General features: G+C 35.6%; 1 protein-coding gene across 2 annotated transcripts in view; it reads left to right on the top strand.

Moving 5' to 3' along the window:
• The window catches only part of PARP8 (poly(ADP-ribose) polymerase family member 8), a 169,035-nt gene that overhangs the window by 77,594 nt on the left and 74,637 nt on the right, over positions 1-16,804 (top strand). For both annotated transcript variants that reach the window (XM_005604281.4, XM_005604282.4), the window contains exons 4-6: positions 6,896-6,933; positions 14,689-14,778; positions 15,356-15,426. In XM_005604281.4, the coding sequence (XP_005604338.1) occupies positions 6,896-6,933; positions 14,689-14,778; positions 15,356-15,426 (199 nt within the window). The remainder of the gene's footprint in view (positions 1-6,895; positions 6,934-14,688; positions 14,779-15,355; positions 15,427-16,804) is intronic.

Genomic DNA, 16,804 nt, shown 5'->3' with positions numbered 1-16,804 from the left:
ACACTGGGTTGAGATTTTAGGAGAGCAGTTACACTTCAAGGTCCAAGGTGTAACCTTGGGTTGGTGAGCTAAAGTTAAGGGAAGAGGAGGCCATGGAACTATATGCAGCTTAAGGTTGTCCATGTGGATGTGGGTGATGTGAGCATCTTTAGTAAAGAGAAAGAGAGTGCCCTAGAAATCTCTAATCCTGGATGAATGACAAAACAATTGATTGCTAATAATGGGTAAAGAATGAGGGTGCTATAGCTGGTTGACCTGGATATTTAGAACAACCTTTTGGAAGATGAAAGTGATAATGAAGATGATGGTGAATGTTTTGGGAAGTAAATGGCATCAAAATAGCAAATGTGAGCTTCTTGAATGCCAAAAGTCACCTTCTAGCTTGAGATGCAAAACTTGGTTGTAGAGATGGGTAGCTGGACAGTGTGTCTTTCACCCTGTAGCACTGGAGAGTGGGGAAGACAGAATTCTCAGTGCTGGAGTGAATTCTTCTATTAAACTCCCGGTGGGTCTGGGAGTGGGGTACATATATCCTCAGGTCTAAGCTGTTGTCTTGCAAGTGGACATACGGAGTTGAAGCCTGTGCTCATAGCATGACAGCTAGGGTAGGGCACTGCTTGTCATTAGCTGCAATTTTTGTTAATTTCTACATTTTACTTATTCTCCTGTAAATTCTAAAAGTGATCTATCTGGGAGAGAAAAGATGTGTTAGGATTTGGTTCATTGGAGAAATTGTTTTAGATTGTAGAGAGTAAGGGTAAAGGGTATAGCATGATAAAATATTGGTTTTTGTTTGCTGTCAAACCCCTGGGTGTAGTTGAAAAAGTATGAACTCAGGATACAGGGGTTTTGAGTTGGAGATGGCAGAAAGTCACTACAGCTTGGGACCCACTTGAAAAATACAGATAATGAACTCAGTACCCGTGAAAAGTCTGAGTTCCCTTCTCTCCTATGGTAAAACTGCCATCTTCCATTAGCTCCCTACTGTTTTTCAAGAATTTTCTTAGATCTGTGATCTTGGGAACTACATCTAAACTGGATCTATTCTTAGTTCTTTGCAGACATTTCAGAAGGAATAGGATGATAATATAGCGAGTGGTGAGTTTAGATGCAAGAATGGCCTTATGAATGATTTTAATTATAGGAGTGAACAAATATATAAACTCAATTCATGATTAGGTTGCTATTGAACATCCTGGGACTCCCCCAGGAGCTCCTTCAGGGGCTCCAGGTGATAGAGAGACATCTGTGGTTGGGACAGATGCTTTCAGAGGAATAATAGGTGGAAGCAACTATTTAATTTAATTAATTAATTAATTTTTATTTTTAATCTTTTGCTGAGGAAGATTTGCCCTGAGCTAACATCTGCTGCCAATCTTCCTCTTTTTCCATGTGAACTGCTGCCACAGCGTGGCCAGTGACAGACGAGTAGTGAAAGTCTGCGCTCGGGAACCGAACCCGGGCTGCAGCAAACCCACCCACTAGGCTGCTGGGGCTAACCCAAGCAACTGTTTTGTTTAAAAAAAATATTGTGGTGGGGCTGGCCCAGTGACTGAGTGGTTAAGTTCACGTGCTGTACTTCGGCGGCCTCTGGGGTTTCCAGGTTCGGATCCTGGCACAGACCTAGCACCGCCCATCAAGCCACGCTGTGGCAACATCCCACCTAAAATAGAGAAAGATTGATACAGACGTTAGCTCAGCCACAGTCTTCCTCAAGCAAAAAGAGGAAGATTGGCAACAGATGTTAGCTCAGGACCAATCTTCCTCACACACCCATAAAAATATTGTGGTAATAGAAATAATTTATAGATTCTAGTTTTAAACTTGAAATGTTAAGAACCTAGGTCTGGGCTGTGCATATGATATATCAAACACACGGACTGACCTGAATTTCTTTGGCAAAGGATTTCAATGTAATTGTAATTTAGCATATTGCAAAATTCTGAAGGCATTTTTGCTTGAATCGGAATTCAGAGCTTGCTCCAGGTTATTCTTCCTTTTCATGTTCACCTTCTTTTGCTTTTACTTCTTCATAATATTTTTGCCTGCTATTTGTTAGGTACAGCACATGCTACCCTCACTCTTTCATCTATTTAACCTTGTTTCTTTGCTCTTTTTTTGGCCCTACCTATTAGATCCTTTAGCTTAATCATCCATGTCTGCTTCTCCTAGATTGTTTCCCTAAGAACTCTGTAAGCCACAAAGTGAAACTGATTCAGATTTTACAGCCTTGGTGATTTTCCTTCTGGTGTACTCCCAAGAAAATGCTATAGCACATGGAGCTGATGAATCGTTTTGTAGGGCTTTCGCTTTCTATTTAGTATTGGAAAGATCACGTATCATGGCGAACATGGAACTGTCTCCTGATATCATGAGGATAATACAACCATCAAATAAAATCATCAGTGTTAGCTTTGGTCTCTGATAAATGTAATATATTGTGATTTTTAGCAAATTGAGTTCCCCAGAGAACATTCATTCATGTAAAATTTCACTTCTGTAAATTTTCATTGCTTGTACTGGAAGCTGACTAAAATTAACTTGGCACCTGCTGCTCTGTGTCTGGCGTTGTCCTGGGGGCCTTACACCTGTTAAGCCATTAAATCATCACAGCAGGCTTGTGAGGTAGGTCTGGAGTCTCCCATTTTACTGAAAAGAGATTGAAGCTTAGTGTGTTGCAGTAACTTTTCTTATGCCAACCAGCTCGTAAGGCTCAGAGCTGGAATTTGTCTCCTGTTTGTTTTATTCTGACTACAGCAGGCTCCCTCATTCGAGATAGATATGAGAATATATTAAGGCTTCATTTTGGATTTAGACATTGATTTGGATGAAAAATGAAGCCAACTGCTGTTGGTTGAGATGGTTGACTGTTGGGAATTAATTCAGCATAGTGCTGAGTATAATCCCTGGCCAGGGCCCAGGCTTCTGTCACATAGTACTGCCAGATGAAGGGTTGCCTTGATCATCACTCATTTCATTTCTCCATAATACAGTTCCACTGTATAAAGGAGTGAATTGTGGGAAGATCAACTCATGTGGGGTCATAGTGTATATTTCCCCTGGCTTGTTTGAGGCACCTCTGGCGTGGTTATTGTATCTTCTAATTCTTGGCGTTTCATTCAGACTGTGATTCTCAAAGCGGGCTCTTGGCTGGGGTCCAACATCTGCCATTTGTTCCTGCCTTCTCTTTGCCATTACGTACCTCCCCACTGATATTTGCTCATATTTCACTACTACAGTAGCTTCTTCATTTGATCTCTCTCTTCTTCAGTCGATCCTAAATATTGCCAGTCATACTAATTTTTTCAAAATACTAATTCTGCCTAAAATTCTATTGTGCTTCATACTCTGTGATTTCATTTATATAATATTCTTGAAATGGCAAAATTATAGAGATGGAGAACTGATTAGTGGCTGCCTGGGGTTAGGGTTGTTGGGGTGAGGGGAGACAGGTATGAGTCTAAACAGGATAGCATGAGGGAAATCTTTGAGTGCTCAGATAGTACTGTATCTTGATTTGTGGTAGTGGGTACATGATTGATGCAACTGTGATAGAATGACATAGAACTATACACAAACTTTACACTAATGTCAATTTCCTGGTTTTGAGATTGTACTATATAGGTATATAAGATGTAATCAATTAGAGGAAACTGGGTGAAAGATACATGAGATCTCTCTGTACTATCTTTGCAAGTTTCTACAAATCTATAATTATTTAAAAATTAATAACATAAAAAATACGATTATGTTTTAAAATGTTGAAGTTCCTTTGTCTGTCATATTCATTAAGTTTCATATTCTTTGTTTTCCTCTGAATTAATAGTTCAAAGTCATCTCCTGATTTTTTTCTCCCTAAATTTTCTTTGGCATTAACACAATGTTTGGCTTTTACCAGGTTACCCAAAAATGCTTCTTGAATTAATTGAACAATTGAATAAGCTTTATCAAAGAACAGTGTATCAAGACTTGGTTTCAGTATTTAACATCCTTATTTCCTACCCACCTGCGTGTTGTCTTTCTTGTCTCTGTCTTATTGACTAAGCAGCCTGCCAGGGACTTGACTGGTGGAGTTCTGGAGACTTGGGCTTGCCTGGGAGGGTTGCATTGCCTTGTGGCCAAGGAGCCCAGAGTCACAAATTCTAAATGGAGTGGCTTTTCGAAGACCTAAGACTAAGTGTCTTAAGGGCAAGATGAGCCAGGAAACCCAGGGTATGAACTATGGTGAACCCTGACCATCCAGCCATTCAGATCTATAATAGTTTTATAGCCCAGTATAAGATCTTTCTGGGTGAATATACCAGGTGTACTCGAAAAGAAAAGGATATTCTGAAGTTGTAATTTTCTATGAAAATCAACTTCAGATCTTTGATGTCTTTAATGATTTTTGTTTTTTTCGTTTGTTCTGTTAATTACTCAAACTATGATTGTAGAGTTGTCTTATTTCTCCTTCTAATTCTGTCAGGTTTTGCTTCATGTATTTTGAAGCTCTGTTATTAGGTACATACACATTTATGATTGTTGTGCCTTTATTCTGATGAATCGACCCTTTTATCATTATAAATGATTTCTGCGTATCTTTGAAGTCTTTGTTATTAACTTAAACACTTCAGTCTTCTTATGCTTACTGTTTGTGTGGTGTATCTTTTCCAACCTTTCAGTCTATCTGTGTCTGTATATTTAATGTGGATCTCTTAAAGATGACATAGAATTGGATCTTGCTTTTTATTCATTCTGGCCATCTGTGCCTTTTATTCAGTGTGTTTAGTCCATTAGCATTTAATGTAATTCTTGATATACTTTGATTCAAGCCCCATTTACTATTTGTTTTCTCTTTGTCCCTTCTGTTTTTTGTTTCTGTATTCCTTCCTTCTTTTGGATTAAATGTTCCAAAATAATTTTAGAATTCCTCTTTATCTAGTGGCTTTTTAGCTTTTTTCATGATTACTCTAGAGATTCAATATATATCCTTAACTTTTCTTATAGTTATTATTTAGGGTTAATATTCTACCTTGCACATAAGATGTAAGGACTTTGAAACTATATATGATCTTTTAACCTCTCCCTAACATTGCGCTATAATTGTCATACGTATTACGTTTACATATGTTATAAATCCCACAATGAAGGGTTAGAATTTTTTACTTTAAACAGTCATGTATTTTAAAGATATTAAGAGAAAAAATAGTCTTTTATATTTATGATTTCTGGTGTTCTTCATTCCTTCTGGATATTTGACTTTCTGATGTAGTTCAGCCTGGAGAACTTTGGAAATTCATGTACTTCAGGTCTGTTAGGGACAGATTTCCGCAGTTTTCTCTCATCTGGAAGTTTCTTTATTTGCTTTCATCTTTCATGCATATATGGCCTGGATATAGAATTCTGGGTTCACTGTTGTTCTCTCTGCCACCTTCCCACCCAGCTCTGTACTGTTCTGTTGTCCTCTGTCCTCCGTAGTTTCTTATGAAAACTCAGCATTGATTCTTATCGTTTCCCTGTACATAATGTGCCATTTTTTTCTCTGACTTCTTTTAAAATTTTTTATTATATTTGGTTTTCAACACTTTGGCTATGTGTACCTGGGTGTAGTTTTCTTTGTGAATTTTCTGAGCTTTTTCAGTCTGCACGTCTATGTCTTTTACCCAAATTGGGAAATCTTCCTCTCATATTTGTCTTTTTCTGCATTGTTCTCTCTTCGCCTTCTAAAACTCTAATTGTATAAAATGTTTGCTCTTTTGCTAGTGTCCCACAACACCTGATAATTTGTTTTTGTTTTTTTCTCTCTTTTTCACATTGGATTTTCCATTACATCCTTAAGCATACTTACAGTAACTGTTATAACATCATTGTGGGCTAATTCCAACACTTGGATCAAATTTTCTCTTGAATATAGATTAGACTTTCCGATTTGTTCATATGTCAAGTAATTTGGATTGTATTGGACTCACTTTGTGAATGAGACTTTGCATAGACTATATTTAGTATGTTCCTTCAAAGGATTTTTTGGTCATAACAGGGAGTTAATTTGGCTACACTTAAACTAAATTTTGACTTTTCTGTGACAAGTGCCAGCTCCACTTATCCATTCAAAAGTTAATATTGAATATGTACTGTGTGTCATGCACTAAAATAGGTGACTGTGCTAAAAATACCAGTAGACATGGACCCTAACCCCAAGAGACTTGCAGTGTAGTTGATGGAGATAAGAAAGTGAACAAAAAAGTATGATAAATTCCCATATGTCGTAAGTATGTAGAGGGAGTAAGGTTACTGAGAAAGGAGTTGTGAAACTCTTAAAATGCAATTGAAAAATTATTTCTGAAACAACTCAATCCTTCTGAAACAGGAGGTAGTTTATTTGTTATATATGATGATGATAAAAGATTGGCTGGTGAATAACTATTAGTTACACTGTCATCATTTTGTTAATTCTTTGAAGAAAAGGATGTGTTTCAAAATCACAGCATATTGTGGGCAAGCAATATTAAAAATAAATGTTTAAATTCTTGACTGCCATACTAAACAAGAGGAATACTTTATTTTTGGTGAGAAAAGATGATTTGATAATATCTGAGCAAACACAAATTATCATAAATTAGTAAATATTAGACATTGCTGAGATAAAAAGACTTCTTTATACTAAAAAAAAGTATCACTATTGGGAGAAAAATATTTCAAAAATGATTTACACTCATGGAAAATATATCTTAAAAATCTGTAAGTTTCCTATGTCAAATATTAAGAGGTTTTCTAATCCATTTTGGATGCTATCTGTTTATAGTTATATCTGTTATAAATGAATGGGTAACATGGCGTTGGTTTTTATTTTGTAAAAGGGTATCTACCCAAGCAATAACTTGAGGTTTTCTTTTCTCTTTTTTTCCTCTTTTAACAGTGTATCCTATTCAGTGCATGTATCTGAAGATTACCCAGGTATGCTTTTCTTCTTTTGATTTTTATTACAAATTTTGACTTCATGATTCCATGAATATTTATTTCTTCTGGAGATGTAAAATGTATATAAATATATCTAGGGGCGAAGCGTTGGCAGGGAAAGACTTAAAGATCTAGAAGAATTCTGTTGATTGCCTGTGAGATACATGTCTTCCCCTGAGATGCAGTCCAGAATCAAAATGGTTTTGCAATGAAAAGTCGTTTACATGAGCCAACATGACAGCTTCAACCTGTATGTTTACATCGTTACAATGAAAATAAAGATTCTCTAAATGGTTTAGTTGTTGGTTTTGGAATATCATTTGGCTTTTCATAATGTCACAGTAAGAGGTAAAAATAACATCTAAAATAATAGCTAAAAATAATAGTAATAGCTAAAAATAATAGGCCTTTCTTCCTTTCTCTCAGTATACATGTAATTAAATAACTCTCACAACAATCCTATGAGATTGTTACCATAATATCCCCATTTTACAGATGAATGGTGGCACTGCTAATAAGAGGAAGAGCTGGGACTTGAACCCAGTAGTCTGGAGCCTGTGGACTGTGCCACTGGACTGGACTGGGCATCCTGCATACACGCAGCTGTCCTTAGTGCGTGTCCTGAAACGTGTTACCAGGGCCGCACACTCTTGTCCGTGGAAAACAGAATGTGAAATCGCTGCAGGTCCATTTTTCTGTAACTTACACAAGTCCTTTCTCCTAGGCCGTCATCTTACTCTCCAGACTCACTGTAACGTCATCGGATGTGTATGCCAACATTTGAGTCATGATAATTTGAAGATATAAACAAGATGTTTCTTTTTGGCATTTTTCTTACAAATGATATCTATAATTTTATCTTGAATAAGAGCATAAGCACTGGAGACTTAGTGAAAATCAAATATGACTTGATTAGTTTACCCCAGAGAAAAGAGAGTATAATGCAAAAATCTACTGTTTATTGTATTCTGTGGCAAAGAATAGCACATTTTAACTGCCTGTATTTCACGTCTATGTATGTTTTCTACTCCAGTATTCTTAATAACATCAGATGGTTATCAAACTAACTGTTGTGATCTATCAGGGTCAGAAATTGAAATCCTAATTCCAATTCCTATTCAAATGTAGCTATTTTATTCACATGCTCTGCATGCTTGGGGTGATATTTTTCTGTGTAAAATGACTAGATTACTATAAGTAACTTTGATTATATATACTTTGAGTGTTTTTTAAATAGTTAGTTCATAATTTGGTATGAGGATATTGTAAAGCTTATTTATGTAGCATTTAAGCTAAGTATTTCCTGTGGTAGTTTGCATTATGCATTTAGTCTTTTTATAAGATCAAATGTACATTTTAAAATAATTTTGTAAATCATAATCTCCCTTATAGTTATTTTGCTCTGATCTCCATATATTTTAAGCATAGTATTCTATGAAGCTACTATAAAATTAAATAAGGAGAGTTATTCATTATTAAAGATAATTAAAAGATAAATTTCTTTTGGTAAGGAAGATTGGCCCTGAGCTAATATCTGTTGCCAGTCTTCTTCCTTTTGCTTGAGGAAAAATGTCCCTGAGCTAATATCTGTTCCAATCCTCCTCCTTTTGCTTGAGGAAGATTGTCCCTGAGCCAACATCTTTGCCAATCCGTCTCCACTTTGCATGTGGGAAGCTGCCACAGCATGGCTTGATGAGCAGTGTGTAGGTCTGCACTGGAGATCCAGACCTGTGAACCCTGGGCTGCTGAAGTGGAAGCACGTGAACTTAACCACTATGCCACCAGGCTGGCCCCAAGATATGCTTATTTTTAATAGTAGTATAAAAAGGATTCTAGGCAGATTTTATTGGAAGAACCAAGACAAGAAATATTTATAAAGAAAAGTAGTTTTGGTAGATGGTTTTGCAATCATCTCTTCCTTATTTTGGTATAGTATGTTTTAGATGCAGAATGTTCGCTTTGTGTGTTAGGAAAATAAAAGCACCGCTATTTATTGTAGATACTATAATTATTGTACTTCTAATCTGAGGCAGCTCCTAGAGATGTCAACCATGAGAGGTGCAGGACTTTCAGTCAAGGTGATAGAAATAATGCCACAATTAAAGCCCAACTTGAAGACAGTAAGCGAATTATTCTGTAGCACAGGCATATGGTCGAAGATGCCTTCAGAAACCAAGTGAACCAAATGTTCAGCTCCCTCTTGTGGCCAAGAGGTATTACTCTGTTCTTCTCTTGCCATATATGAGCCCCACTTGCAAATACAATGTACAAATATGGAAATTTAAAAATAAAGCATTGGTTATCATTTGTGCTTTTAAAAATTGAATTCCCTTCTTGGAGTAAGTTTGTAGTGAATTTCCAACATAATTCGTTTCTAAAAAGAAAGGGAGTGTAAATAAAATTCAAGGATGAGAGAGAGAGATTAGTGCATTCTGAGGTAGAATTTTGAATTGGTTGATACAACCAGTACACTGTATGCCAAGTATTTTCATATAAATAACTGAATTGATTCTAAATGCAGTCTGTGTATAGACAGAACAGGGGCTATCATGACATTTTATACTTGAAGAAATGTCCTGAGAGAGGTTAAATAATATTTCCCAAGGACATGTGATTTGGTGGTCAAACCAAGTCTCTAATTCAGTTCTGATTCCTATCACTTCTGGGGAAAAAGTAGTAGTAGTATTTTTATGGAGCCTTCTTTGAAGTGAATATTACTATGATAATGTTTTCCCCGTTATTAAATTTTAATCTACATGTGTTTGTATTAAGTTCAGTTAATACCCTTGACTTCTCACATAGACAAATTTATGTAAAAATTATATATTTTCTATTCCTTTCCAGTATTCATACCTGTGATCTTGTTTCCCATTGGCTAGAACTTCCAGAATAATTTTTAATGATAGATATGAAAGTTAGCAGTGTTGTCCCTTTTCTTAAAATTAGTGAGCATGCTTCAGATTGCTTTCAGAAAAGGAAGTATCATTCCTTTTCTCACGTACCAGGTTTTTTGGGGTTTTTTAAAGCATGAGTATTAAGTCTATGAAATTCTATTTGACATCTATTGGGACATCATATATGCTTCCTCCTTTGAACAACAAGGTGACACATTAGCAGATATCTTAATGTTGATCTCTTAAGAATTATGATGGGTTTTGTCATATACTCTGTTATTCAAGACTTGAAATTGCTAAAGGAATTAAACTGTTCTTTGGCACTTGATAGAACTTGCAAGTAAATCTATCTGAGCCTAGTATCTTTTTAGGGATGGTTCTGGGGCAACTGTCGTATTTTCTGCCATGATTATTGATCTGTTCTGTTTTTCTATTTCTTAGTCATTTTGTATCATGCACTCTTCTTGAAAATCTACTCTATTGATGAAATGCCCAATTTTTTTAGCAAAAAGTTTTTTATAGTACTCGCTATAAATCTGAAAATCTTCTACATCTCTGTAGTCATTTCTTTTTTCTCCTTTGTATTGTTTTATATTTGTTCTTGTCTTTTTCCCCCTTTGATTTTTCTTCCAAAATCATTGCCTATTTTATTTTTCTTTCTTTCTTTCTTTCTTTCTTTCTTTATTGTTAGGAAGATTAGCCCTGAGCTAATTACTGCCAGTCCTCCTCTTTTTGCTGAGGAAGACTGGCCCTGAGCTAACATCCGTGCCCATCTTCCTCTGCTTTATATGTGGGACGCCTACCACAGCATGGTGTGCCAAGCGGTGCCATGTCCGCACCTGGGATCTGAACCAGCAAAGCCCGGGCCACTGAGAAGCGGAACGTGGGAACTTAACCGCTGCGCCACCGGGCCGGCCCCTCATTGCCTATTTTAAAAATTCTTTCAGACACTAAGTCTGTTTTATGTTCTTTTTAATTTCTAAATGCAGTAATCTTGATAGTACTTTTATTAATTCCTTCTGCTAATGTTCCTCAGGCTTTTTTTTTTTTTTTTTTTTTTTAAAGATTTTATTTTTTTCTTTTTCTCCCCAAAGCCCCCCGGTACATAGTTGTGTATTCTTCGTTGTGGGTCCTTCTAGTTGTGGCATGTGGGATGCCGCCTCAGCGTGGTCTGATGAGCAGTGCCATGTCCGCGCCCAGGATTCGAACCAACGAAACACTGGGCCACCTGCATCGGAGCGCGCGAACTTAACCACTCGGCCACGGGGCCAGCCCCCCCTCAGGCTTTTTTTTTTTCTTGTCTGCTTTTCCTGGATTATATGGTTCAATGATTAGCTCATGATATAAATTTGAAAATAAGGAATTTTCTTTGCCCGGGTGGAAATGTATCAGCGTAATCCTCCAAATTCAGGATTATGTCACCTGGTTTGTTTCCTTAGGAACAGATTTGTCATTTTATAATCTTAATCTCTTAAGTAACCTGTGCCAGGTATTAGCACTCATTTCATAGGTTTTTTTTTGTGAAAATGGAAATTTAGAGGTTGTTTATTGAGTTTTAGGGATACAAAATAACATGCGTATAAATGAAATACTAAATCTATGTTGGCTTTTCAAAATAAAGTGAAGAAATGAGCAGCCTTCTGGTTTACTTGTACTCCTTTATGGAGTATATACTGTAGACAATTATTTGTTTTTTAAAGGTATGTTACAAGTCGCAGATAATTGGCTCTGCTGTAACAGAACAGCAGAGTTCCTTCTCATCACTTCCCACCTTTAATTTGGAGGCTTACCTCCTGGGGGGTGTGAATTCTCTCATCCCTTTTAATGTGTTTTACAAGATATTGCAATTGTTGAGTGACAATTTTTTGATATTAGAAACAACATAGGAACACATTGATTTTTGGATTCGGACAGTTTCACCACTTACTAGCTGTGTGTAATTACTTTAATTACTTAAATAATTTGGGCAAATTACTAAATTTCTGTGAGCCTTGGTTTACTTACTCATCTTTAAAATAGGGATAATAATTGATAGGCTTGGGGATTGACATGGACGTTATATATAACATCAGGGAAGATATCCAGATTATATTTTAAAACCAGTATAATTATTATTTATAATTATAATTATTTCTCTTAAGTTACATAGTAGTGAGGAATGGAATGACTTGGCTTCAATCATCTTACATTTGAAATAGAATAAAAGCAATAGTTTAAGAGATGCTTTCCCATAACACTCTACTCATCTCTCCCTGATTGTCCACGGAAGTTCTGGTCATGCTTGCATAGTCTGGTAGGGAAGGGAAGAGAAAATATTCATACTGTTAACATCCTTTAGCAAAGATCTGTATGTAGGTCCTCTGCAAAACATAAATGTTAAAGAATAACTGTCCCCAGTAGTTTCAAGAAAAAAATTGGCAGCTCTAGAGTCAAGTGAGAGAATTTCAGTGAAGGAATTGGAGTTTGAAAACATTCTTTTCTGTCACTGACTCAGTCTGTTACCTTAAACTCATTCCTTACGCTTTTTATGTCCTATTTTCCCGTGTCTAAACAAAGATGATGTTATAATTACAGATGTCAACATCTTTTTGAGGAAGATTTGGACATAATTATTTACACAACAACAAAAAAAGGAAAACATAGAATCCAGTCATCCTGCTGGGATGATCGTCAAAGATCGTCAGCAAACCTCTTCATTTTTGTAACTAAGCAGACCGTGGCTTAGGTTAAAAGGGATCAACAGCTGGTTGGTAGCAGGGTCTAGATTTGACTTTCTTTGTCTGCTTTCCTACATTTCTGTTCTTGACTTGGGTATACCTCTGTGATCTGGCCTATTATGTAGTAATAGTGATTTGATAGATGTTGTCATGAAACCTGAAAACAGGTTTGGATAAATTAAGCCAAAACCGGAAATTAAAAGTGTTCTGGTGCTGAAGTACTAATCGAAACGCAAACTGGTAGAAAATATCTTAGAAAATGATATGTCTGAATGCATAATCCTTTCTTTTAGTTTTATACAACATGTATTCCACCAAATTATATTCTCTTAAATCAAATCTCACTGCCTTCCAGTGTTAACACTTTACATAAAACATGTGATGCTTTAAATTGAGTTATTCATTTCCCAGTTTTCCTAAACAGAAAGTCCTAATTTAGTTGTCTCTTGAAGCTTTAGTAAAATCTCCTCGTTCCATAACACTGAGATATTGCATGATACAGTGTCCGCTTTATGGATTTTTCTGGATCGCCCCTTCTAGTCAGTGGTCAGCTATTACTTCTGTTACTGTAATGCTCCCTTTTAATTCTCTCTTCCTCCATAAGTTTGCTTCAAGGAATCCACTGTGCACGGTGAAAATCTGATTAAGTTGATCCAGTAGCAAATAACTTTGAATCAGTGAGACTCTGAATGAGGGTTTAAGAAATGTAAAAACTGGCTTTAGTAGAGGAGTTTTTGATTCTTACCTGGACGTACGAGGGGACTGACAGGAGAGATGCTGGATAAGCAGTCGAAATATCAACTAATATGATGAGACAATAATTAAAATAAATTTATATTAAATCTCTTTCTTAATCTGTGGTCTGACTTGATGTGCACAAAACTCTCATGCCTTCCTTGATGCTGCTTGAAAACAAAATGCGGAAAAAAGTAGTAATTAAAACAAAGCGAGGTGATGAGGCAAACCTGCTTTGTTTCAAATCGAATCCACTCCCATCTCTTTCACCTTCCTGAATAATATTGAAGCCTTATGTCTATTGAGAGTCTTTTGTGGCTATGCAGTGAATACATATCACTATCCTTCACTCACTACTCACGGTCTAAAAACAGCACGGATGTTTCTTTGTTAGTAAAGTAATGACTTAGCTATCTATCAATTGAAAATCATGTTCTCACTGCACTGACACAATATTATGAAAGCTTGGCTCAAGATCTTTTATCATATATTCAGTCAATCATCTGAACACTCATTTCCCTTAGCAGAAATTGATAAAGGCTTCAATTATTTTATAGGAGAGAATAGTGTGCACTTTTATATTTATATTTTATATATTATTGACGAGTATATTTTAGGACCATTGTTAATGAATTGGTGAAATGTTTGTTTAATAGTGCTCTCACAGATGCCCTGTAGTTATCAATGAGCAAAGTAGAATAAACAGCTGTGTGTTGTATTCTATTACCATATACTTGGAGATCAGTATTTATCAGGGAAAAATCCTAAATTTATAAAAATATTATTTTTTTCCAGAGGAAACAAATAATGAATAAGAAACTTAAAGAATCTATGGATTAATTTAATGTTCTATGCATTCAACTTGTTTAATATTATTTAGATAAAATTCGTTCATGAAAGAATAATAATTGTGAGACATATTGATTTAAAAATATATATCAGAGTAATATGGGAGGTATGATTTACAACAAAAGCTTTAGCTCACACTCCTTAAGGACATGGTACTGAATCTTTATTGTTTCATCAACTGTTGTTGATAAGCCTTCTCTGTCACTCGCTAAGCCTGCTCCCTGTAGTTGACATTGATATTGGGAAGGACCCTGTTCAGTGAGCTGGAGCAAACAGTTGCATCCAAATGATCCATTGCCCCGTGGGATATCAGAGATGTATTTGGATAGTCTCCATCCAAAGTCGGTATTTCTCTAGCAGGTGCCAGCATCTTTAAAGGGGCCATTTACAATGAATTCACACATAAATCTGCAATTTACTTTTTTTCCTGAGATTAATCAAGACAGTAGTGTGTGCTTCATGAGAGTTGGAAGTGATGTGATATTACTTTATTTTTTTTAATAAAGGATGTATTTTTTCAAGTTACTATGCCTTTAGTTGTCCATATTCCTTTGCAGATAATACATATGTGTCAAGTTCAGAAAATGATGAAGATGTATTAGTTACTACAGAGCCAATTCCAGTAATTTTTCATCGAATAGCAACAGGTAATAGGAATGCATTGTTTTTTTATTCTAGGTTAATATTTTCTTGATTGTAGGTAGCTTTATTTTTTGTTTCTTTTAGCCCATATAACAGATATTTAACTTTAGTATCTATAAATATGATTCTCCATACACATTTTCTATCTAAAGTTCATTAGTTTGTTTTGCAACAGTTTTTTTAAAATGCATAAATTTACGGTACTTTTAAAAGTCTTGTTTAAATGTTTTATGTTGATATTTGGTCTTGTGAAAATATTCCCATGCATAATGACATTGCCAAACAAACTGAATATTTAGAAAGCAAACTTAAGGCGATGTAGGTCCCACGAAATATATAATGAGATCTGAAGCAAGCCATAGAGTGGCACTTTAGTTTGACCATATTTTTATGGACAATTAAAAATCAGAATAGCTTGTATCGTATGTAACGCCCTAACATAATATAATTTTAAAATATGCCCGAATTTTCTTGCAAAGGAGAGAATCACCTAAGGGATGTTCTTATACTGAAAGTTATGAATATTTGGTAAAGAGTATACTGAAAACTAAAGTGATTTTTTTAATCATAACTTTCTTTCAGAATTAAGAAAGACAAATGACATTAACTGTTGCTTATCCATAAAGTCCAAATTACAGAAGGAAAATGGGGAGGTATGTAAATTAAAGTTTCTTTTTCTTCAAAACAGTATACATATGTTTTAAATCTACTGTGTATTTATGGTTAATATCATCATTGTTATTTAGGTTAAGATTGCATAGAGCGAATGGAGCTCAAGCTCATGGCTTAGAGACTTCGTGTGAGGGAAGGCTAGTTAACTCTGAGAAAGAAGCTCCCTTTAAAATAATAGAAAGAACAACGCGTGGTTTAAATCTCAATAAAGTGCCTACAAAACCTAACTTATTTTTTATATTTTCATCAAATAATATAGTTGACTGAGGAGCACTTGGGTAACATAGTTATAATAACTGTATGTGGCTATACATAGTTTTGATGAGACCCTTAAAATTCCATTTGTCAAAGATGATCTCCTTAGCTAAAGTAGCACAGAGCGTGGGTATAGTCTTGTTATTTTTGGCCAGTGTTAAAACAACACCACCAACACCAACACCAAACAAGCTCATCTTCTTTCCTTACCTTTAAAAAATTTGCTTGAGTCTATAAATAAATACTGGGACATTAAACAACAAAATGAGTGCAATGGGAACAACAATTCTTTGCTTTTAAAACTATGCACTCAGGAGCCGGCCTTGGTGGTCTATTGGTTGATTTCGCGCTCTCACCGCCACAGCCTGGGTTCGTTTCCCTGTCATGGAACCATGCCACCCCTCTGTCAGTTGTCAAACTGTGGCCGTGGCCCACATAGACAACTAAACTAACAACTGGGATATACAACATGGACTGAGGCTTTCAAAAAAGAAAACCAAAAAAACTGTGCTCAGTACAAGCCTCCCTTCCTTTTCACGTTGCCCCGTTCTAGTCTTCTTTATCTACCCTGAGAATCACTGATTTAGCAATACTGTTGCTAAAATCAAAAACTGTTAGCATTTTATAAAACCCCAATTCCCTTTTGTAGATTTTTTGGGTTTTTATAAGAATTTGAAATTTGGTCTAGAAATTTAGAGATGATTACAAACATTGGATTAATTGAACAGGGCCAGGGGTAGGAATACTACCTTTAGTTACTCTAGATGAAGTTTCATTATTTGCACTTGAGACACATAACAGATATGGTTCAGTTAATTAGAAACCCAAACTCCAAGTTCAAGCATACATAATTAAATATCCTTTTGAGATCTTAAATCTAAAACAAATAATTTCTGTATCCTGAAAGTTCTCTTCATGATGTGATTCATATTTATTTTCATAATTTTATTTTTATCTTATTGGCTTCGAAGTGTTTTTTCTTTTGTATCATTTTGTAGAGTTGGCAGTGGAAGTGAGAACATTCTGGGATAAGTAATGCTGAGGAACTTTTTAATAAAATATTGAATCAGTGTGAGCTTTCAAGATGTTTTGTCAGAACAAAAC

This window comes from Equus caballus, chromosome 21 (assembly GCF_041296265.1).
Source record: "Equus caballus isolate H_3958 breed thoroughbred chromosome 21, TB-T2T, whole genome shotgun sequence".
NCBI classification, from domain to species: domain Eukaryota; kingdom Metazoa; phylum Chordata; class Mammalia; order Perissodactyla; family Equidae; genus Equus; species Equus caballus.
This window is presented reverse-complemented; position numbering and strand designations above follow the sequence as displayed.